The sequence below is a fragment of the Sturnus vulgaris genome, chromosome 15 (genome assembly GCF_052056855.1).
Source record: "Sturnus vulgaris isolate bStuVul1 chromosome 15, bStuVul1.hap1, whole genome shotgun sequence".
NCBI classification, from domain to species: Eukaryota; Metazoa; Chordata; class Aves; order Passeriformes; family Sturnidae; genus Sturnus; species Sturnus vulgaris.
Window position 1 is genome coordinate 2,638,208 of NC_142257.1, and position 24,861 is coordinate 2,663,068.

The following is a 24,861-nucleotide window of genomic DNA, read 5'->3' on the forward strand; positions in this document are numbered from 1 at the left end:
CATTTTTCACCAGATCTGCAGGCTGTCACCTCGTGTACATTGTGCAAACAGCACTGCTTATTCCAAATTATGTTTAATGAATGTCTTCTGAAATGTTGGCTGACATTTTAAACATAGTCATGCATTAAGACTGCACGTTGATTTTTTTTTTTCTTTTTGGTTGTTTTGTGGCTTTAGTTTGTTTAATTTGGTTTGTGCTTTGTTTGTTTGAGTTGTCTTTTTTTAAATTTTTATTGTGTTTACCTGATGTCTTTCTGCTTCAGTTCTGTTTCCCAAGGATAAAAGTGTGTAGCCTTTGAGCCCTCTGATAAAGCAACATTTTAGATGCCCTAAACAAACTTGTGTAAAGCCAAGTTCTTTTGGAGCCCAGGTAAATAATACCAGGCTGTGGTTGCCACATTTAGTGACTGAATTGTACATACTCTGCTTTAGTGCAGGGTAGTCATTACCCCTGTATATATTTTCTTGATAAATAAATAAGTGTACAGTAGCAATCCAGCTCCAAAGCACTGTAACTTTGTGAATTTATTCATTAAAACCATCACCATATTGTTATTAATTCTCTCTACATGAAATCTTTTAAAGAAAATATTTTTTTTTCTTTGGTTCAGTGTGGATTATGTGCACTCTAAGTAATATATATCTGAGAAAAGCTCACATTTAGTTGCTGGTTTGTGATCAATATCTTGATTATTAGAGCTATTTTTGATGTTCTGGGATGAAATGCAGAGTTATGCATTTCTTCAGGGGTTTGGCCCCTCCCAATAACCTTCACCAGCCTTTATTTTTTCTTTAGTGCATAAAAAATGGATATATTTCAGATGTGGTTCTGGTAAAATGTCTTGGAAGATAAGACTGATGAAATCTGTGCTGCTGTTTTCAAAGGAATTTCACTATAAAAAGGACTTTAATTTGTATAAAAATTCTCAAAGCTACCAACGGTGACTTTCTCTAGTAGGGTACAACCTGTCAGGGCAAATGATCAACTAAACTACTGGAATTTTTAAAATATTTAATATTCACTGTGCAAACCTGTGACCCAGCTGAGCTTGGCATTTTGGCTGGTCTTTATTTAGGAGTGACATCTTTTCACTGAGTGATGTAGATGTACAGAGTGTTCCTTATATATCCCAAATTTTAGCCATTCCTCCTTTTTCTGGGATTGCTGCAGGTGGGAGTATCACCAGTTAATTTTGTCTCACTGTGCAGGGTTGTGTTTTAAAGGGTTTGCAGTGTGATTTGCAGTTTATGGACCTCACCCTGAAAAAGGAACAGCTTGTGGTTCACTTGGAAAGGAAAATAAATTCCTCAGCACCAAAAGCTTCCATTGGAGAATGTGCTTCCCTTTGAGCCAACCAGTTCAATTCCATTTTTTTCCCTTCAAATATTTAAATTCTCTGCTGTCAATATTAAAAATTAGCATTGCAGCAAACCCTTTGTTACTAGAGCTCAAGCCAACATCGATATTTTAGAGAGAAGAGAGTTGCTTCAGGCTCAGGTGCTCAGCACAATAAATTGGGAATTACTTGGCCAAGGTCACTTCCTTTGTGTCTCTCAAACAACTGAAATGTGAAGTGCCACAATTCCACAAAGATTTGGAATTACTGAGGTTCTGCACTCTGAAATTAGAGTTTTGTAGCTGTTCATTGGGTGGGCTTGAGGTTAACACAAGAATTCAGGAAGGAGAAGCTGCTGAGGGACATCAGGTTTTCAGGAAATGCTCCCACCTGAGTTTTAGGTTATTTTTGTCATTTTGTGAGGACTGCTGGAAATGCAGAGGTGGCCTTTTAATGTCCATTCCTGAGTTATTCAACTGTTGGATCCTAATGGATCCAAAACCTTGTACTCACTCCTGCTAAGGAATTCTAATATAACTAAAGTTTGAAATAGGTAAAAAGTAGCAATGTTTAAAGCAAACCAATAAATTAAATCTGCTAGGAAAGGCAGAAAAGTGTAGGAGATATGTGAAAGAAAAGCACAAAATTTAAGAATTTAAATGCTCCTGATGTTTTCTCTAAGGTGCCTCAATTATCTTGTAATAGAAATGACCAAGGAAATCAATCCTGTGGGGAGACAGGGCAGTGCTGTGCTTTTTATAGCAAATTTGATATTTGCTCCACTTAATAAAGGAGCTGGTTCCAAACTCTGGCCTTTTTAATGCTATTTGAGACACAGCACATCCGGGTTGGAATACGTGGCCTGTTCTGTCTCAGTAATAAACTGTTCTGAAGAGAGGAAAAATACCAGGAAATTCGATTGAAAAATGGTATTTTTTAGTGATCAGAATGTAATTTACAAGTTGGAAATGGATCAGGAGCTGGTGAGTTCCTGCTCTTGGAATAGTTTTTGAGGTATTTAGAATCCAGAGTGAGGAATCAGTGAAATCAGGAACGACCCTTGCAGCAATCACTGCTGCTTCAGCATTGAAATAAAGCACTTTATAACTCACCACTGCCTTGAAAAATAGTCCAAGCTGGATCTGTGTGCTTTGGAGAAATTTCAGCTTCACAGCCAGTGTTAGGGACAAAAAACACACTCAGGGCTGGAATAACAAGCACTCCACAATCTCCTTGTGGAGAAGGGAGTCAAGAGCAAAAATGTCCAGAATTGCTCACGTTTCTCTTTTCTTGTTGGAACAGAGACTTCCCAATGCTTGAGGTCAGTTCAGAGAGGATTCCTTTGAAGAGGAATGAAATAAAATCTTTAGAGCTGATGGTAGAGAGCTTCTTGGACAGAAAAAAAAAATTAAAATCAGGGTGGATTAATGTAATTTTATAAAATTATATCTAAGTCCAAATATATAAATACACAGAAAGCATGGATATGTGAATAATATTGGAATTAAAATTATTTTTGCCTCACTTTGGGATCTTTTATGATAATGTAAATATTTCAGAGATTACAGGAAATTTCAGTTATTCTGAAATTATTCTGAAATTCGATTCTGAAATTGCCAATTAAATTAAAGCATTGCCTGGGTATTTTATATTGTATTTTGCTTCTATAATAGAAGATTTGTATGATGTGGAATTTACTGTTTGGTTGAGAAAGTCTGACCTGTGCATGTGTTGAATGATGGCTTTGGTTAATGGGAAGGAGAAATAGTTGATATTAAACTTCATTGGTTATGATTAGATTATTACAGGTCAGATTCATATTTAATAATATTGTCATTTTTAATATTCCTCTATCCTTTGGTATATGGCTTTTGCTTAATTCTGCTGTGGTTAATGTAGAAGAAAATGGAAGTTTTTGTGTTTGAGGTGTTTAACCCTGGCTCTGTTTGTGTTTGTTTGCAGGATCGCACGAGGACTTTTGACATGCACTCACTGGAGAACTCCCTAATTGACATAATGAGGGCTGAAAATGATTCACTGAAAGGTAAATTTAGACAGAGACTATTTCCTGCAATAAACAACTGGGGAAAAGGGGTAACTGAAAATTAGAGACTCCAGTTTTGGATGGGAAAAGTGAATTTACCTCGTGCACCTGCTGGTTTTTGTCAGGTGTGTGAATGAAGGTGTTACAGCACAGGAGCACTGGAGGGTGCCTGGCCTTGTCCAGAGCAGTGCAGAGCACACACACAGGCTCACCTGTTGAGATGTTTGCCAGGGGTTTTGATTCAGGAACCTTGTGCAGCTCAGCAAGAAGTAATTTTTTGCCTAATAGGGTTTTCTTGATGAAGTTATAGTTTTTTGTGTCTTGGGAAAGAATAAGTTTTATCCATGTCTTTTTTGAGAAAAACAGATTATTTCATCTTTTTTTAACCTTTTTGGAACCATTGGGAAAAGAAAAGGGAGAACTTGAATTTGGGATTTATCTCTTTTTTCTTTCTTTTGTGTTTTTGGCAAAGGTAGTTGTGCTTTGGAAATACCTCAGCTTACAAAGTATTCAAAGTATTGTCTGTGCATAATTTTGTCTGAATAGAAACTGCTTATGGTCAACAATTCAGAGCTGTAGTTTCATGTCCTGTAGGATGAATAATCCATTTCAGTTCAGTGATTACTTGTATGACTGGAGTAGACAAAGTCTCACACATGCTTCTTATCTAACCACTCACTTTTGTTACCAGTCATGAGACCACTAAAAAAAAAACAAACCTGCACTTGTGGTTTCTGCAAGTAAATTCCTTTTGATATCAAGGCTTGTGGTGGTAATGAAATCTGACTTGTTTTAATAGTGATTCTTGCTCAGAAGACCAGCCCTTGATAAACTGGCAAGAACTTGTGTTTGTTGCCTTCTCTGTGGTCTGGAAATGCAGCTCAAGTTTCCCATCCCCAGTGCTGTGCAGAAATTCAGTGTGGTGAGAAACACCATGAAATAATTCCCTGTTGAAATGACAGGGCGAGCCTGATGTGGATAAAAGTGGTGCCAAATGAATTTAAACCCAAAAATACCTTCCCTCCTTATGCAATGGAGACCAGGCTTTTATTAAAGACAAGTATTAACAGCTTTTATTTGGTTTATGTTATGTCTGGCAACATCCTATATCCCCAGAATTGTACATAGAACCAAGAATGAGGCTCTTCCTTGACTGAGCACCTGGGATTTGCCCCAAAACCTTCTATCCAACTGCCAGGCACACCCAAACCAGGTTACAGCTCTGAAATCTGGCCCAAGGTGACATGGCCATGGGACAAATAAGATCTCCCTTTAAATCTGAATTTAACAAAGTCAGCTTCATATGTATTTATGGTCAGCTGCTAAGCAAGGGTGCTTCTGAAAGTAGCTTGATGTTTAGTTTTAAATGCTTTGAAAAGGTTCTTTGCAGTTGAAACATTTCTTTTTGAGTGCTTAGCATGTTTTAAGAGTGATGGAATAAGTATGTCAGCAAAGAATACAAATAGTTCTGACACACATTAACTCCTGCTTTAGCCCGAGTGTTAAACCCCTCTGCAGAGTCATCTGTGGCTTCTCTAAAATTCTGTGTGCCTCGTGTCACAGGGATTGAAACACAGGGATATCAGGCAGGTCCCTGGGCTGGGAATTATTGCTTAGATTCGTGGTGAATTATTCTGTTTCACAGTTAACAGTTATATAACCGTACAGAAAAAAGCCTCTAAGCCCAGATGAGCCATTTAAACGACTCTTTGTTGTGAAGCCTCATTTTTCAAGGGTCTCCTCAGCAAGAACACGAACTTTGCTTGCAGTGGTGTGTGTGCAGTGGCTGGATGTGGCTGTGCTGCTCTGGCACAGCTCTCAGTGACTTAGTTCCTGTCGGGTATTTAAGGAATGGATCTTTATTCAACCCAGTATCCGCCGGGGCTGCACAGATCATCCCTGACTAGGGTGGGGTCTGCAAGGAGAGGAAATACCTTTAGTTCAACCAACTGATACAGCTGGAAAAAAACTGTAAACTGCTGGGACAAAACATTCCACATCAGGCCTGGAGTGGGGCTGGTGATCACGAGCCCTTTGTGTTTATTTTCCATCTGCTAGCACAGATCCTGTCTCATGTTTTCTCTTTTCTTGCCCCATCTTTATTTAAACCTCGGATATAGAAATCTTTAAATAGGACAAATTATGGCTGTCAGCTCAAATCTTGTTTGCTGTTTCAAACACCTGCATTTAAATCAGCAGCTCCATAAGAAGTTTTTCGGTTTGCATTTTAAATGGGTTAATCAGTGCATGCAGTTCTTTGAACTAAAGTTGGATACTCTCAGAAAGGAAAAGCTTCTGGGTTTGAGACTTTAAAAATAGCCTGGGCAAGACAGTAATAAAACATACTGTGGAGAGCAAGCTCAGAATGGCATGGAAATAATTCAGATGATCTAATAGGTCTCACTGCTATCTTGTGAGAGGTTTAATCCTGCCTCAGCATGGTTTAGTGTGTAACACTAACAGCACTCCCTTCACATTGCCATGGGCTGCCAGAGAAAGAGGTACTGTGTAAAAAACCCTTCAAAACAACTGAGAGTATGGGCATGGTGATAGACATCAGGCACAGTTTGGAACCTGCTGTCTCTGGGACATCATTTCCATCTTTAAATGATATTTTTAGAGCAGCAGGCTGGGAATTCTGTAATAAAATCAGGAGTAGGAATTCTTCCAAATGTAACAAAATCCTTTCTTAGTGTGTTCTTCGTGTCTGAGGTGATTTAGCTGTGCTAGCCTTGGATCTGTTTAGGTCAGTAATAATTACATTCTTAGGTTGTCTTGCTGTATGAAATAAATAATATTTTCTGTGTGAGGTTAAAAGGTGAATCTTAGAGTGATTCAGTACACTCAGTATTACCTTTTAATGCTTGGAGTAGGCATTTCACCAGTTTCTCCCCTTCTTTTAAGGTATATTTTTATCCCTGCCCAAATCCTCTTCCTTTGCTGAGCAGCTGCCATTTCAATATGTTATTTTTATCCAGCCCAGTGAGTGTTCTGCGTGCTGCACAGCCAATGTCAGCCTGCAGAAGCCTTTCCCTGGAGACTTAATTGCATCTTCTTTACAATGTACTCGGCCTCCCTGAGCTGAGCCTGGGATCCAGAGCCTGATTTTTGAATCTGGGTCTTCCAGATGGCAATTTGAGCATTACTGTAATAGTAGCAGATTGCCTAAATATTTCCTTGTTAAGTGACACTGAAATGTCTTTAAATGCTTTATGACTGGTTTGTTACTGAAATATTTCAGTTCACAATATCAGGTTATTGCCTGGAAATGATGCAAGGTGGGATGGGTGAAAGCAGCAGGCCAGGACATCTGCTTGCAGCACTGCAAAGCACTCCTGTAAAATCTGGGTGTGAACAGCTCCGTGTCTGCAGGAATCCTGTGACTGTGACACAAATTTCAAATTTAGGCTGGAAAACTAAACACACTTGTGCACAAAAGGCAAAGGTTTAGGAGTGGAGTAAGGTCAGGCAGCCCTAAATTTTCATTTTGAAAAGCCAGAATGCTGAAAAGCTGCACCATTCAGGATTTCTCTGAGCAGGCAGAGAGACCAAGCTGTATTTTTAAAGCAATAATCAGCCCCTTAATATTAACCTGAAAAACCATGACAAAATTGAAGAAAATATGTAAACCTTATAAAATTTTCTATGATGGAAGGGATCCAAATAGTTTTGAGAGCTTTTTGGAATATTGGATAAGAGTCTGAGCTGGTTGTTTCTTTTTGAGCCATATGGATTATGCAGCATATTAATTCATATTAATGGAGCAGAATGGGACATTTGGGTTTCTCTGATCCAGAATATTAATGAGAACCTGCTGAGAATCACTCCCAATTCACTTTAGGGAAGTTTAGGGTCCTTTATATATGCACAGGACAGAATCTGACCTACTTTAAAATGTAAAATAATAGATTTTGAGGTTTTTTTACAGCTGCTGTGGTGGTTGCACCTCAGACTTTGGGGTTGATCTCCTTGGCCAGAACCTAAGGGTTACTCATTTGCATTTTTTTAATGTATCCAGAGTCTAATAAAATGAACAAACCCTTCCTTTCAGGCTGCAGACAGTTCAGGTTTGCCTTCATTTTCTTTGGAAACTGTTGATGAATTACTGTGTGAATGTTTCATTCTCAGGATCTTCCTGAATTTTACCTCCTATGCCAGGAAAGGCTAATGGGATTTGCAGACCTGAGTGCCTATTAATTAAGAGGAAAAATCAATTGTTTTATTATGTCAAAATATTGCAGAACTGGGTCTAATAGCACTGAACTGCAGCCCATGCTGAGGGAGCTGGGATGGGGGAAATTCTGTGGGAATTTTATTTGAAATCAGCTGTTCCCATTCTTTCTGCAATCCACTGATTTCAGGTGGGTTAAAGTAGAAATATTACAACTTTTGCTGTTCTGTATTCTAAAATATTAATAAGCAAGGACAAACTTTCTTTCCACATACAGCTAATATTCAAAATTTTAGGGCAATACTCAGTATTTTAAATTTTTTTGAAGTGTTTGTTGAATTATCTCTGCCTTTCCAATATTTGGGATTTATCACAGCTTTTATTTAGAAACAGCCAACAGTTTTAAGAGAATGAAATCACCTGGGCAACAGGAAGGAACTAAAATCTTCTATTAATAAACACTGAGATCAGATTCACAGATTGGATTTTAACCTGCCACAGAAGTAATGGATACAAACCATACAAAATGTATGATTTTACACTCATTACCTCATAAACTTCCAGTCATTTAAATGAACGTTTGGGTTTATGGTTTCAACGAAATTGTTCAGAAGTGATGCTGGATTTGGTGAGGATTAGAAAGGTATAAGTGGATTGGGAAGAAAAAAAAATTACGTCTGAAACTTGGGAAAAAAAGGAAAAAAAAAAAGGTAAAAAGGGGAATTTGCCTTAGGTCCTGGTCAGTCTGGAGAAGGGCAGAGTGAGAGGGGATCCCATAAATCCCTGTAAATATCTCCAGGGGTGTCAGGGGATGGGGCCACACAAGAATTACTGAGCAGTTGAACCTTTCTGATAATACCTGTCTCTTATAGAAATGCTGGTTTGGACAAGGCACATATCAAACAATCATCAAAAAAACTCTGGTTTGACTTCAGCCCTGCAGGATTTTGAGGTGGGGAACTTTGATTTGTGCTCTGTCCAGAACGGAGCCATTTAGCACTGAGCCACAGGGTGTTGTTGTAGCCACCCTTGGAGACCAGGAAATTCCTTTTTCTGCCACCTCAGAGCAGTACAAAAATCCCAGGGTTTTTTCTGATCTTAAGCCAATTTAGGAATGAGTGTCAGGATTCCTGGGAAATTCACTGGAGCAGCAGACCTGTGTTTTTCTGTCCTATCATTTCTCCCCTTGCCATGCTGTCCCATCTCCAGAGCCTGCATGGAAAATTAAATGCCTCTCATACTTCTCAGACAAGATATTTCCTCGGAATGTATGTGCTGTAAATGATGTGGCAGTCAGAGCTCTTTAAAACACAGCAAAACATTGAAATAGTGCTGAATATTTTCATGTCTAACTGGGTGATTTGATCTTCAGAAGTGGTACAGCCAACAAAATCGTTCTGAGTGCCGTGACAGCAGCCTTGCTAATCTGATTAAAACCTTTCTAAGGTTTTCTTGCTTTCTTTTTTATATTTGTGGCCTCGTGAAATTAATTCCATCCCTTTTCTTTTTTGAGAAGTGTGTTTAATCTTCTGCTTTGTTTAGTGTCACTGTCCACCAAGTGGGTTTTGTTTTGGGGTTTTCTTTTTTTGTTGTTGTTGTAGTTTTGTTTTTTTTTTTCTTTTCCGAATTCTTGCTTTGATAATCTCTGACCATTCTGGATCATCTTCAAAGCTGCCTTTAATTTGGAGCTGTATTTCATGAGGAGTGTCTGTTCCTTGTTTCAGAAGACTCTGAACTCTCCTGCCTCCCTTCCCAAACTGCTCCAGCTACCTGTCTTTTTGCTTTTTGCTCACTTTGTTCACTTTTTTGCCTTGATGTTGAATCGTTTGAGTCTTTTGTTAGCCCCGTTTTGCATGATCTCTGCTGTCATGTTTGTGAGCCTTGAAATGGCATAAAAGAAGCAGAATGAAAAGCCTGAAGTGCTTTTCTTAAAACTGAAGTTAAAGAAGAAATGGGTGTAAAGAGAAAGGGATGAGTTTCGAGCAAAAATAAGGAGGTGAATGCTGAGCTGTGAGTGGAAAAGGGAAAAATCTGGTCCTAAGAAAGTCATAACTTCTTTAGTCATGGCCAGTCATTGCTTATACCCAAGAGTGACTAAAATCTGAATTTTTTATCAATTATTTAAGATACTTCATGAAAGAATCACGATGCATATAGAATATTTGTATTGAGTATTCACTTATTTTAATCCAGCATTAGCTAAGATGATAACAACTATTGCTGAGGCGAATTTAAAAACCCCTTTTAGAGTAGATTTATCCATTCTTGGCTTAATGCTTTGTGTGTTGGAATGCAGATTGGTCAGCTATGAGGGCAGGTTTTTTCCACTGCAGTGTTGATGGTTGGGCTGTCAGGTGAGTGGAGCAGTGACGTGCTGCCTCCACATAGGCACGTGTCAGATGTGGTGCAGGGAGTATTTCAGCTTTGCTCAGAAATCCCATTAGCAGGAATCCCAGCTCAGCACTCAGATTGGGTGTGAGAAAAGGATAAATGTGTTGTGCATGGAATGTGGGGATACTTTTATAAATATCTACTTATATAAATACTGCTGGTGCCTGGTCCTGTGCAGCACTTCTGGAATCCAGGCAGGGGAAATGGTGCTTCTTTTAAAATAATGTTTTCATTTTCTCTTCCCATTTGGATTGGGTGTGAGGAAGTGTGTAGTACAGTTTTGTCACATATTTCTGGGAAAATGATTGTCTTATCTGTGCTCTTCACTGGAAAAATGAAAAATGGGGAAATGTTTCACTGCAGAGACTTGAGTGTGTTTCATCACAGAACCATGGGGTGGGTTGGGTTGTGTTGAAAGGGACCTTAAAGCCCATCCAGTTCCATTCCCTGCCATGTGCAGGGACACCTCCCACTGTCCCAGGCTGCTCCAGCCCCAATGTCCAACCTGGCCTTGGGCACTGCCAGGGATCCAGGGGCAGCCACAGCTGTGCCAGGGCCTGCCCACCCTGCCAGGGAACAATTCCTTCCCAAAATCCCATCCAGCCATGCCCTCTGGCAGTGGGAAGCCATTTTCCCTTGTCCTGGCAACTCCATCCCTTGGAAATTGTCCCTCTCCGTGTTTCTTGTTGGCTCCTTCAGGCACAGTTAGATCACCCCAAATCCTTCTCTTCTCCAGGCTGAACAATCCCACTTTTCTCAGCCTTTCCTCATGGGTTGCTGTTGACTTGCCTTGTGTTCCTGTTCCCTTCTTGTTTGGGAGTGAATTAAGAGGATGGTTAAAAAAGGAACCAAGGCCTCGTGTTGCATTCCAGGCTGTCTTGTGATCATTCCTTCCACAGACAAAAATAAGTTGCTTTGAACCTATTATTGTACTTAAGGAACTGCAGCTTTAGATCTTGCAGTGTAAATCCAGCTCTTGCAAGTCACAGGCAGGTGATCCAGGAAAAAAAGCCTGGACAGAATTCCTGGTGCAGGAATTGGTGATGGGCTGGACAGATAGCAGAGTCCTTGGGGTGAAATGCTGCATATAAAGAGTCCAGGAGCACAGTGATACAAAGCATGACAGCAAAGATTTGGGAAGGTTTTTACACCTTTCCAGAAAATGTTCAGTAAATTCTCTACTAGGTTCAATAAATTGTTCTTGTCACTTACAAAATAAATTTTATCTAGCAATTTTTAGCATATGACACCCCATTCCTGCCTTTCCTCCTGTCAGAAAGTCTGTTATTAATGAAGTTACCACGTTTGAAGTAATTTTGTGGCTGAGAAGCTGATTCCTGTAATGCTTTTCCTTCTCCCAGCTGCAAACTCTGCCTTTCATTTCTTATTTTTCAAGTGAATACAGTAATACTTGAAATGTTCAAAAGATAAATGCTGCCAATTATTCCTTATCATAAACTGGAAGATGTATTGAGGCAAAAGATGGGATGTTTTTATAACTTGGTGTCTGTTCTCCAGCAGTCATACATGAATATAAAATAAAGCTCAATGCCATGAGCAGCAGGGTGCCTGCTTTCCTGAAATCCAGTATAATTCCAGCTAACATCCAGTCTCCATGGTTGTGCTCCATCATTTGCTCCTTTGCTTTTGGTTTCTTATCTCACACCCTGTGGGGGATCCTGGAGATGAGTTGTAATCAAATACATACAATATTTAAAGCTCCCACTTAAACTGATTTGCAGTATCCCACTGGAATATAATTGGAATTAAGGAACAAATATTGATCCCTGGTAGACAAAGCTGTAGCTGTGTCTAGGATTTGTAGCAGGTTGCTTTAGGAGATTTCTCTGTGTTCTGCTGTTTGATAGCAAAGAAACTTCAAAGTTACCTTTGAAGCTTCTGTGTTTTTGAGATGAAGGAGATTGAATTGGGTTTGTCACATTTCAGGAGTAGTTAAGTGGTTGTGGAAATGTAGGAAAATCCTGTCTGGAGGTTCCTTTAGTCCAGAGATCTGACAGAGCAGCAGCAGCAAAGCAGTGACTCTGCTGCTGGGTTTTAAAGCCCTCACACAAACTAAATTTAGGGTTTCCAGAGGTAAACCTTATTTTTATCCCATTTCCCCTTCACACTTAGGCTTGAACTGTCCCCATCCCTGGAGGTGTCCAAGGAAGGGCTGGACGTGGCACTCAGTGCTCTGGGCTGGGTGACAAAACTGGGATCAGTCACAGCTTGGACTCCATGGCCTGGGAGGGCTTTTCCAGCCTAAATGATTCTGGGATTCAGTCATGTCTGGAAGCATGTCCAGGGATTTCTGGCTCTGGTGCCCCAGTCCAGGAGTTATCTCGAGCTCCTGACAGAGCTGCATTTGGGGCTGGGCTGGGCTGGAGTGGCAGAGTTGGAAGCAGGATGTCCCTCCCTGTCCCTCCCTGTCACTGCAGCCTGGGAATGGGAGAATCCCAGAAAAAAAGAGACCTCTGGAGATCATCCAGTCCAAGCACTGCCAGGGCAGGTGACACAGGGACACATCCAGGTGGGTTTGGAAAAAGAGGGACAAGAGTGTGGGGAGCTTTTTCTCAAGGATAATTCCTTCCTGCCTGTGAGTGCCCCATCTCTCCAGTGAGGCAGATTTTCTGTAGGCACATTAAAGCTCTAAAAACTCACAGCTCATTCCACCAGCCTTGGAAACAGTCACTTTCCCTTTCTCAGCCTCTCCTCCAGCCCTGGTTATTTGATGTATAAAGTTGTCAACATTCCCTGTTTGCAGTTACTGTGCTGAGAATCTGCTTTCTGCCACTCACTCAGCTTCTGCCTTTCTACCACGTGAACCCAATTAATTCAATATAATCCCAGGTAAAGCAGTGGTACTTACCAAAGGATTTTTTGCAGGATGATTCTCCACAGGGTTTTTTTTTTGAAGGAAAGAAACCTGTTTACTTTTTGTCTATCAGTTGTTTTGTGACAGTGACCTGGAATTGAAAATTAAAGATTCTAGTCAGACCTGTACTTGCTATGGAATAACAGAAACTTCATTTTGTTCCTGTTCTTGACAGAAGGAATGGTAAATACTTGTCTTCAGGCATCTGGCTTTACTTGAAATAAAGCATAATATTTGCATCTACAATAATACTCCTGTTTTTCAGCATTTGTTTGGACATTTTGGACATAAGGTAGAGCTGTATTTCTTAACAACATGTTGTTTTTTTTTAAATCTCTTTTTACGTTGTGTTTCTTTAAAAGTAAATTAGGAGGAAAAATGCAAGTTTTGGCAACTCTGCTGCTTAATTTTGCAGAATCAGTAATTCCAAAGGTGCTAATCCTTGGTTTTACTGTGCAGCAAAATTTAGGCTTCTTTGCTGGTTTCATGCTGACTTTGACATTGCTGAAAGTGTGTCAAATACACATTCTTCAGATGTACATACAGAGCTGCTTAATTTTTGTAAGACTGTTCTAGGATTAATAAAATATTATTGGAATGGTTTTCACTCTTTGAAGTTTGGTAGCATTTGAAATCCATAAAAAAAGGGAATCTCTCATATTCCCTTTTAGTGGCATAAATTTTTAGGACAGGGATCTCATTTGACAGTGTCAGAGATGGCTGGGACTGTAAATGCAAAGTTCTGACACGGAATACATTCACTGTCAGCACAGATTTGTTACCATTTTGTTCAGTTTATTCTGTATTGACAGGAATTCTCCTGGATCAGGTGTCCTGGGCTGTTGTTCCCCAGTCAGCATGGAATAATTCCACATCATGTGCTTGGAATCATTTGCCTGCAATGAGATGAAGTGCCTGAAGTGGGCAAGGTTTCTGCACACATGCAAATGTCTCATGTTAACACTCATGGAACTGGTGACTGATCCTTTTGTGTTCTAGAGCTGAAATCGAGAAATGCATAAAAAAAAAGAACAATTTTTTTTCATCCCCCTGCCATGTGTGGGGACACCTGCCACTATCCCAGGGTGCTCCAAGCACCTGGAGCACCCTTCCAGGGATGGGGCAGCCTCAGCTTCTCTGTGCCAGGGTCTCCCCAACCTCACAGGGAAGAATTTCTTTCCAAAATCTAATCTAAACCTTGTCTCTGTCAGTTTGAGGCCATTCCCCCTTGTCCCATCACTCCAGTTGAGGACAAACACAACTTTTCGTGACATTACCTGCTTTCATGCTGAAAATGTCCTCTAAGAATTAAGTTGTAAGGCTCTAATAAATAGAAATAATTTGGTGTATAATACATGTAGGTAGATAGAATTTTTATATTCTAATTTGACAAAGTGTATATAGCTCTCTGTAAAATCCCTGCTTGGGTCTCTAAATTTAATAAGAGATAATTTAACCAAATATGCATTAAATAGAGATGTTCTTTAGAATTTTCACTTTCCTTCCCTTGGTTTGGTTAAGGAGATGTTGAATTTGTTCCCTGGTGAAACAGGGTTTGAGGTGACCTTGCAGAACCTCTTGTGAAATGTCCTCTTACCTGTGGCAGAATCATGTGATCCATGCCTGACATGTGAAACTCCTTGTGAAATTCAGTGTGATGATAAAATCTCACTCTGGAGTCAGAACCAGCCCTGCCTGCCCTCAGGGAGCAGGGGGGGAAAAGGCAGTAAAATATTAGAGTTCATGTTTTTAATGGTCTTGGGCACGGCATTGTCAATCTTGATGTAGTTGCAAAGTACAGCTGAGTGTAAAAAAAATGCAGGAATAAAACTCTGCTGGTCTAATGGCTAAAGCAGATTGTGCTTCAGTTATTTTTCTATCATTTAAAAGTAAAATTCAGGCAAGTGGAAATGTTTTCTCTGGTAGGTTCAAGGATATCCAACTCACTTTTAGAAATAATCGTGTGGAACTTTGATACTTCTGTTTCTGTACAAGTTAAGTCCTAAGGGAAACAAAAGACAGCCTGGCCCTAAATCACCTTCCCAGTTTCAGTGAAAGCCTGAAACCCTCTGATATTGGTCATATTTACTTTCCAACATAAACAACTTCTCACCAATGTTAGTAATAGAGAAAACCTTATTATATCCCTTAAAAAAATAAAATCTGGCCTCTGACACTGTTCTCCATTTATATAATATTTAACAAACAGCTGCTGATGGTACAAATACAAAATACATCTGGAATCAGCAAGAAGTGGGTGCTCAACCTGGGCACACTTTGGGAGCAGGTTTGGGGTTTCAGTGATTTAGGATCCAACGTTTTTCGAGGTTTTTCATCAGAATGTGTTTGTGGGGTTATACCCAACATGCTGCCAGGTTTTGTGGTGCTTCCTCTAGAGGGGCGAGAGCTCAGCACATTTAATTGGAGGTACAGACACAAAATATATTAATTTAAAAAAAAAAAAGGAGAAAGAGAAGGGGCCAGGAGCCCATTCAGTGTCTCAAAGGAGAAGACACAAAAATCTGAGTGGGTTGCTTATTCCTGATGTTCCTTAAAATGAAAGTAAAAGCAGCAGATTTTTGCAAAACATCATTGACTTTCTCTATGGCTTTATTTCAGACACAGAAATAAAGGGAGGACAAAATAATTGAAGCAGTTGCTAATAGCATTTTAAATTACAGGCTGATTTTATTGGAAAAACATCTCTGCATTGGTTATTAATGAGCACTTGAACCAGCTGCATGAACACTTTGTATTTTTTAGGTTTTGTAGCAAAATTCTTGCTCGGATACCTCACGAGATAAATAAATCTTAGGCCCTTGATGGAATTAGCTGAAGCACTGAAGAAATGGGGAAGGGAAAAACAGCTTTGGGGAATCCAAACCAAGGCTGCAGTCGTCTCATTTCTCAGCAGAGGATGGGCAGGAGTTGTGATGTACAAATTAAACCTTTTCCTGTGGTCGGTGGCAATTTAAGGCTTCGTTTGTGCAGCAGCTGAGCTGGGTACTCCTGTAGCAAAACCTCCTCTTAATGTGAAATTCTGCAAGCCAGAAGGGGGGACTCAGCTGCCTTCCTGGCCTGCCAAGAGAGCATTCCTTGCCTCAATGCTGTTTGTATTTCACAGAGTTCCACATTGTGTGAAATTAATGGTGTGTGATGAACTCTGCATTCAGGGAGCAGAGAAAGTTTGTATCTGTGCTGTGCTGGGCGAGTTTATAAACCGTGGCTCCTGAGAAATGTTTTGAAATGTCAGATGTTGGTATTTTGCGGCTTAGATGTGAAGCAAACGCTGAAAACAAGAGGCAAATTAAGAAGAGGAAGAGGAAAAAATCCTAGTGTTGGATTCTCCAAACCTAGTATTTGACACTGGCAATAATTCCCAGCTGGTGGCTGAGCCTTTTTTTGGGGTAAAGGAGAAAAATCCTCTTGTGTTGAGTGCCTCAGGTGGGGAAGCTGTGAGGAGTCCCCTGGCCTGAGCTGTGCTTGCACATCCCTGGTGGAATTGTGTCTGTGCTGTTGCCAGCAGTGAGTGCACAGAGGGAAGGAGGCTCTGTGTGGTTTTGTCAGTCATTCAGAAACCACAAGCAGGATTTTTTCTGGCTTTATAGGCAGAGCTGGCTTTGAGAGTGCTTGATGTGCTCCAAAACGTGCAAAGGCTGCTGAGCTCAGTCAGGGACACAGCAAGATTGCTGATGCTTTATAATTTCCTTACATTTATCTTTTGAGGACTGTTATCAGCCTCCTGCATTTCTCAATTCAAAATTACCATGGAAAAACTCGAATTGTAAAGGCCCTCAGCCCTTAAGATTCTCCCATAAAACCTTTGCCTCAAGAATATGCTCCAGTCTGAAGACTGGGGTTTTGTTATTTTGTGTTCTTGGTGTTAATTGTGAGTCTCTACCAGAGGAGTGAAATGATCTTATGGATGTTAAATAATCATGAAGTGAATTGGATTGATACAGTTTTTATTTGGAAAGAGGAAATGACTCCTGTATTGTTGTGGTTTACAAATATTTAAATGCTTAAACTAATTGCCGGCCTCAATTTTGAATGGGGAAGCAAAATCAAACACATGATGTGCTCAGAGTTTCTCACAGCACTTGCCAGGAAGAATCCAAGTTTTGAAAACAGTTGGCCTGCTTTCAGAAAGAGATTTTAATGAGATTAAAAGAGAAAGAATGTGCAAGTTTGATTAGAAAGTTTGGCCGAGCTCTGACAATGGGTTCTTGCAAGCCAGCTCAGAAAATGCTGTTGTTTTTAGGGGTAGCATGGATTTGTTCTGAAATATGAAAAGTAGGAATAACTTGAATTATTCCAGCACAGTGTTCCTGGGTTAGTGTGAGAGAATCCATCCTGTTGGACACTTTGCTGAGTCTAGAAGGCAATTTTAGTGGCCCAGTTTTCTCCTTGGTTTCCCAGTTTTTCAGCTGGTTATTTGCCAGTCAGAATTGAACCGAGGATTTCGTGGGTTGTGCAAAGCAACCTGATTTCAAAACAGAAAGTATCCCACCAATCTTTCACTTTCCTTGTGTCAGGCCTTCTCCTCCAGCTCGGGTGCAGAGCAGTGTTGGAATATTCTGGAGCTTGGCAAGGCAGAGAGAGCCTGGTGCATGAGGAAAGCTCCATTTGCTTATAGGCACACCCCCAGGAATAGCTCAAATAAATAAATAAATGTGCAAATTCGGGGCTAGAATTGCTTCCAAGAGTCTCTTTGATTATCCATATGCACTTGGTCAGCCTCGTGTCACCGTGGTTTATCAGTAAGTAACAGAGCTGGGCTCAGGAGGCCATGGGGGGTGGGGAGGGGCAGCTCGTGAACACTTATTTTAAATATGACCTGGATCTGCAAAGGCTTGAGAATCACTGAGTCAGTATAAAGGCAATAAAACGAGGTCTTTTGGTCCTTATAACAATGATTGAAAGGCTGTTTTCTTTCTCATTTAACATGCAGCAAGGACATATGGGAGAAGGCGAGGTAACAATATTCCTCTTTAATTTTCTAATGTTGACAATGTCTCATGGGAGAAATAACATTCAGTTTTTACTAGAGGGCAAAGTCCAAACTTGAAGCTTCTAAGGGAGCAGTTTCACATACATTTACATAGCCTGCATGCTATAAATCAGCATTTTAACTGGATTAGGGAGTACCTGAGGCTGAAATGATCACAGTGGACATCACCTGGATGGTTTGTGACCCTGGGGGGCTGTGTTGTTGTATTTGTGTGTGTGTGTGTGTGTTATGAATGCCAATGCTGGAGGAGTTTATTTTGGGAATTTTGGGTGCTGCTGGAGCATAAGTACAGTGAGTGTCTGACCTGCTGGGTTCAGTGTGTGTGTGGAGTTCTCCAAGAGCAGCTGAGGAGCCTGGAAAGGGAAGGTTAGGTTTGGGAATTGCTCCCTCCCAACAATACCTGCAGGATTGGGGTCTTAAGAGATGGAACAAATCCCATGTGCACCAGTTCCTTAGGGAAAAACAAGGTTGGAGTCAATATTACATTATTTTTGTCATAGTAGGAATGAGATTTGCCCAGCTACAGAAGGAGGCCTGATTATACTTGACTGTTATTTTTATTAAAGGTGTGTAAAAGATTCTTGAAATTTCAAATAAGGCAACCTGACTGAGCCTTCCATTTTTTTATTCATATAAATTCTATGGACTGTGGATTTTATTAGTTTTTTTTTTCCTTTCAGCTTCTTAGCTGTTTGATTTTTTCAGAGAAGATGTCTGTATCTTGGTCAGATTTTCTGTTTTCAAGATGTTTTCTTTTTTAAAATCAATTTCTTTCGAGGGGAGCAAGCAAAACCAGGATAAATCAACCTCACCAGTACATTTCTGTAGTAGAATTGGGATTGAATCCTGAAAAAGCAGACATAGTGTATCACCTCATAGACAAAAGGAAATGTATCCTAAAACTTGTAGCACACCTCATTACTTAACTCCCTATATCTATTTATTCCTAAAATGCTCCTTAAATGAATAGAAGTCTCAGTTTGTTGTGTAGCTGTTGAATATTGGAACTGAAGAGGGAATTCATGGCAGAGAACAGCTCCTGTGCTCTATTCATGATATTATACAGTGGCATTTATAACAAAGAACTTTATTTAAAAAGAAATATTATTAAGGAACTCTATGATAAAGGATTATCAAAGAAAGATGCTGGACTGTGAGGGGAGTATTTCTCATTTTACAACATTTTCTCTTAGACTGAGGCCATTAACAAAACTCTGTTTACAACACTGAAGGAAAGTTGTAGGGGGGACAAAATTTTCAGTCTTTGCAGTAGATGACAGTGGGTTTTCCTGTTTTCCTCAGGTTATTTTTGTTATTTACTAGTGGGTGGTTTATGATACATTTTGATATTAGGTAATTTAAATGTGTAATATATTTAACTGGTAGAATTCTTGTTTTCCCATTTTCACCTTGAAATTGTGTCTATTCCCTGGAAGAAGCTGTTCACTGGAAAATGGAATATATGACTTGATATTGTGAAAGGCCCAGAAACCAAATTGGCTGTTCCCTTCCCTTTTTATGCTTTTTTCAAAGAAACCTCATTGGAAACACAAAATATTATGGAAAGCAGGCAGCTGGAGCACCCGTTAGAAATGCTGGGCTGTTCTGTGGAGGAACCTTTCCTCTGAAATGAAACATTTGAGCTGCTGGATGATACTGGAAACTAAAAGGGTGCAATGAAATCGAGAACATAACTGCTCATTCACAGGGCAAATCACTCCCAGTTCTGCTGATGCAGCAACTGATGCATTTTCCCCAATTATTCCAACAGTGTGCGCTTTGTTCTGTTAGTATGGTTTTTTTTTCCCTGTTTTTCTTTTTTTTTTTTTCCAACCCCCTCTTCAGGTCAGTCCTCTCTGTTCCCGATGGAGGATGGCTTCCTGGATGATGGCCGTGGGGATCAGAGCCTGCACAGTGGCCTGGGGTCTCCTCACTGCTTCTCCCACCAGAACGGGGAGCGCGTGGAACGCTATTCCCGCAAAGTCTTTGTGGGGGGGCTGCCTCCGGACATCGATGAAGGTAAAAACCTCACCCAGGGCGGCTGCTGGGCTGGCAAACTCTTGGCACCCCGAAGCCTGGGAGTTTGGAGTTTTCTGTGTTTTCTGACACTGACCCCCAGCAGAACACTGCTTTTGAATTGAGGCCTTGGAGAAAGCTCCAAATTTGAGTGATGGAGTTAAAATCACCAGTGTGTGGTTAGAATAGAAGTGTGTGATTTCACATTTGAATTTAGGGTTTTTAGAATATAGTAATGGAGGATGGAAGTTCTTGGGTGTTGCCCCATCTTCCTTTTCTTCTTTTTCCTTCTTCTTCATAATTTTCAGGTAGAAATTTTTAGTTCAATAGTTAGTTCTGCACTGCGGGTCACAGGAGTTTGGTTATTGGGTCAAAAGTATAAATAATAGAGGTGTGAGCTCTTTATTGGACTGTTTAGCTTTAAAAGACCTTGTAACAACTAAATTCAACTCCATTTTGCTGCCTTTTAGCTGGTAGCTAGAAGTGTTGCAGAACTCTCTGTCCTTCAGATAAGATTTAATAAATAACCAAATCCGAATGAAAAATTAATCTCCTTCGTGTTTTTAATCCTGACTCTGAGTGAAGGCAGAAGAAAATGAAGACAAGGCACTAATTAGGTCGTGCAACTAAACCCTCTACAAATGATGCCTACAGGTGGTCTACAGGAAACCTTTTGTGTGCCAGCTCAGGGATGGGTGTTTTCCAAGCTTTGATATGGAAAAGGATCTTTCATGTGTCAGATAATTCAAGTGAGTTTAGGCTGTGACATCGTTCTGCCACCGAAGAACAAAATCACATTGCCACACATTAAACTGACTTCAGCAGGATAAAAAGTACAAAAGTGCAAAATTAAACAAGCAAATATCACCTGTGGGAGCTCATAAATGCATTGCAATGATTTTACAGGCCCCAGAAGTCAGTAGCAGGAAAAGCTGCTCATAGTTTTATAATGTCTGTGTGGGGTATCAAGTCCTAACTCTATGTTTGGTTGCTCCTGGGAGGTTGAAGTTGTTTCCAGCAATGATTTTTGTCCTGTGGTAGCTTCTGACCTGTGCATGGTGAGAGCCCAGACAGGAATGAATCTGTGCAGGGCATCCTGAGGGACCAGGGGTTTGTGGTGGGTCCATCACAGGACACAGCTGGCAGAACACTGCAGTTGTTATTAAAATAAAATTAAAAAGTACAGGTGTTGTGAAGCTTCATTTCACCAGAGCTCTGTGTTCTCTGTGTATGAGCCTGCTGGGATGGTGATTAGAAGAAATGGAACAATAAAGCTGAGGATTTTTTTTTTCTTAATCACAGAATTGTTTTAATCCCCACTTTTTTGTATCAGAGCTTGTAATGCACTGCTGTGACGTGGCAACCTGAACTTCATGTCACCCACAAGAGTAGCTGAAACTGGATTGTTATAACTGTATAGATGAGTGGCTCAGTTTGTCTGAATTAGTGGGTTATGAGCTTTTATTTGTAATTATCAGTAGAAAGAAAAGTTTGAGCTTTGGCTTGTCTTGTTTTATAAAGGAGTGTTCTGCCTTGTTATAAAGATTGCCCATCAGCAGCTGAGCAGTGCTGTGAGCTGCTGAACCTGGAGGGTCACAGAATGTTTGTTTATAGGATGAAGCTACCTGAAATCAGTGTCTTTCAAATGCCTTCAGTTCAGTTTATTTTAAGCTCGTGCCTTTTCCTTTCTCTCCTGTTCCAGATGAGATCACTGCAAGTTTTAGGCGCTTTGGACCTTTGATTGTAGACTGGCCACACAAGGCAGAGAGCAAATCTTATTTTCCTCCTAAAGGTAAATACCTGCAAACCAATAAGATGAGCATTTTAGAATAATTTTCTTGTGATAAATCATAAGGTTGGTCTGACAGTGACACAAGGTTTAAAAAAGAGTTTAATCCTTGGGATTGTTCTAAACTGGTGAAGTTTCAGTTATGGCTTTGCAGTTATTATTCACTAAAAGAATTCTTCCTTAACTTCCTGTTTTTACTTTATTTCATTTTCCCTCTTTCCCCCTGCTGTTGTACATGTAATAACAGCTTTTTAAAGGCAATAAATGCCTTTCACAGCAGCTGGGAGGGATTTGTCCCTTAGATGAACAACCAGAGCACTTGTGGGTTGGCAGTGTGTGCTGAGAGCACCTCAAAGCTTTTCCCTTCCTGTGTGTGATGTCAAACCTAATTCTGAGTTAAAATCTGATCCTATAGACAACCAGACAGCAGCAGTGATGTTTGTGTTTTCCCTTGGCCAGGATATGCATTTTTGCTGTTCCAAGATGAAAGCTCTGTGCAGGCACTGATTGATGCATGCATTGAAGAAGATGGAAAGCTCTATCTCTGTGTTTCCAGCCCCACTATCAAAGACAAACCGGTAGGTGCAATTGTCAGGGCCTGCACAATTCCTGGGTGATAAACACAAATTGGGTTCTTCACATGCAGCTTTTTCTGTCTTCAGAACGTTCATGTTTAAATTTCTTTAAGGTGTCAAATTAAGAAGAGAAAAGACCAATTTACTACTTTTGAACTAGACATAAGAAAGTTATGTAGTCTGGTTACAATGCCTATTTTTATTAGAAAAAGATGTATTTCCAGGTATTTTATGCTTGCTAATGATGAACATGTAGAATTCATATTGTCTGAGTGTTGTTTGTAACAGATAAATCCTAAAAATCATACCATGGCATTGAACTGTAAATTATTAATATACAAATGGTTGGGGGGGCTGATGCAAGTCTGTCAATAGTTGGGGAGAATTCTGCTCTAGTCCTGTGCTTCAAATTTTGGCCAGCTGTAACCAAATACAAAGCAGCACAGTAACTAAACAGGCAACTCTGGAGCCTGCTGCACTGAGATAAGGCTGGGACGAGAGGAGCAGTGCAGATCTGTGTGACCAGGAGGGTTGTACAGCACAGCTCAGTCACGATTAAGTAAATGTGTCAGCAGAGGGTGAGGCTTTTCCCCCCAGAAATTTGGGTAACGAGGAAGTGATGAAATTTAGCGTCCTCAAATGGTCTGTCTTAAGAGAGCTCGTTACCATTTCATTTTGAGAAATGATTGCTGAACAAGTAGAGTTTAGAAAGTACAGCTGTTTAAGAAGTTTTCTTCTCTATAGGACACTGTTGTAATTTATATTACTGAGACACTTTGATTGTGAATGGTTAAAAAACCCAGGCTTTTTGTCCGTAGGTTCAGATCCGGCCTTGGAACCTTAGTGATAGTGATTTTGTTATGGATGGTTCCCAGCCTCTTGACCCAAGAAAAACCATTTTTGTTGGTGGTGTTCCTCGGCCTTTACGAGCAGGTACACACTGCAGCACTGGGCGTGTTGGACGTGCAGCCTGGTTTGGGGAGCACTTGGGGGAAGCCAGCCTGGCAGCGAGGGAATACTGAGCGTGGTGACAACAGTGGTGGGGACACGAAGCGGTGCTCTGACAGGAACAGGCCTAGAGCTGTGTTTGGTTTTGCTTTGTGCTGCAGTGGAGCTGGCGATGATCATGGACCGGCTCTACGGCGGGGTTTGCTACGCCGGCATCGACACCGACCCCGAGCTCAAGTACCCCAAAGGAGCTGGGCGGGTGGCATTTTCCAACCAACAGAGCTACATTGCTGCTATCAGCGCCCGCTTCGTCCAGCTGCAGCACGGAGAGATTGATAAACGGGTAAGGCTGAGCCCCTCTGCTCCTCTGCAAACGCCCTCTCTGCCCCCGGGCTGTGCCTGGGCAAGTTACACCGGGTTAATCCTGGGTTTAGTGCTTCTTAGATGCAGCACGGAGTAAAAGCGGAGTGGTAGGGAGCTGCTGGTGCTGGCACGTGGGAGGTGACTGTGAAAAAGACTTTCTCGAGTTGCTGAGTGTAGTGGGAAGTGTGGCAGCTGCCTTGGCCTTTTCCAAGAATATTGAGTTCCTCAGATGCTCCCACTGCAAGGATTTCACAGAATCTCTGGGTTGGAAGAGACCTTCAAGATCATCAAATCCAACCCGTGCCCTAACACCTCACCCAGCCCATGGCACCCAGTGCCACATCCAGGCTTTTTTTAAACACACCCAGGTGACTCCACCACCTCCCCAGGCAGACCATTCCAACACTTTACTATTCTCTCAGTGAAAAACTGTTTCCTAATATCCAGCCTGAATTTCCCTTAGGACTGTGCCCTTTCATTTTTGTAGTGCTTGTGAGGTGCAGGGAGGGAGGTGCTTGCCAAGGATGGGGCAGCTCTTCCTCCTGCTCTGCATCCTTTGTGTGCTGGGTGTCCAAGAGCATCCTGGTAATGCCTTGTAAACTTTTTAATGTGCCCTGCAGCCTTGCAGTCACCCTCCACAGCCTGTGCAAAGGCTGTGCTTGGTTATTACATTCCTTTATTATTGTATTCCTTATTTTTTTAAATTCGAGGAATATGCCAAATGGATCAGCATTTTGCTTTCTGCCCTCTTCATCTCTCTAAAATGTAACTGCCAGTTACAGTGATCTTCAGACCACAGTTTGGGAAACTCAGATGCTCACGTCTCCTCTTGTAATTCATCCTTTGTCTCTGGATTTTTCCTACATGACTGTCACTGCTGATCTTAATTTTATAGTTAATACAGTGGAAAACCTCCAAACTTGGCTGATTAGCCCATTATCATTTCACTTCTGCATTGGCTATAAAGCAGAAGAATTGTAACAACAATTTGACTGTGGGCCTGTGAATTGGAATGTCTTTGTTCTAATCTTGGCTCTGAAATAAGTTCTGTACAGCTTTGAACAAATAATTTGGGCTGCCCTTGTGCAACTTGTGCTTGCATAAGCAGACACTTGGGTGAATAGGTCCATTGAAGCTGGTGGGACTACAAATTTAAGTAAGTACTTGTAAACTCTGAAAAAAAATATTTTGCAATCTATTTCCCCTTCTTTCTCTCCTCCCACTCCCTGTTTCCTCATTTTTTGTGCAGTTTCTGCGTGGGGAATCTTCAGAGAGGATTTATTACAGGAGAGATCAGGTGCATGAGGGAGGTAAAAATACAGCAACACTAGTTTTTATTAA

The 24,861-nt window shown here is 40.8% G+C and overlaps 1 protein-coding gene across 2 annotated transcripts in view; it reads left to right on the forward strand.

The window, feature by feature from the left end:
- Positions 1 to 24,861, forward strand: part of CPEB4 (cytoplasmic polyadenylation element binding protein 4) — a 38,993-nt gene that overhangs the window by 8,205 nt on the left and 5,927 nt on the right. The window contains exons 2-8 of one of the 2 annotated variants that reach the window (XM_088173510.1): positions 3,300 to 3,381; positions 17,770 to 17,793; positions 19,675 to 19,848; positions 21,548 to 21,637; positions 22,094 to 22,212; positions 23,028 to 23,142; positions 23,319 to 23,500. In XM_088173510.1, coding sequence (XP_088029636.1) covers positions 3,300 to 3,381; positions 17,770 to 17,793; positions 19,675 to 19,848; positions 21,548 to 21,637; positions 22,094 to 22,212; positions 23,028 to 23,142; positions 23,319 to 23,500 — 786 coding nt within the window. The remainder of the gene's footprint in view (positions 1 to 3,299; positions 3,382 to 17,769; positions 17,794 to 19,674; positions 19,849 to 21,547; positions 21,638 to 22,093; positions 22,213 to 23,027; positions 23,143 to 23,318; positions 23,501 to 24,861) is intronic. The other variant, XM_014875932.2, reaches the window with a different exon arrangement.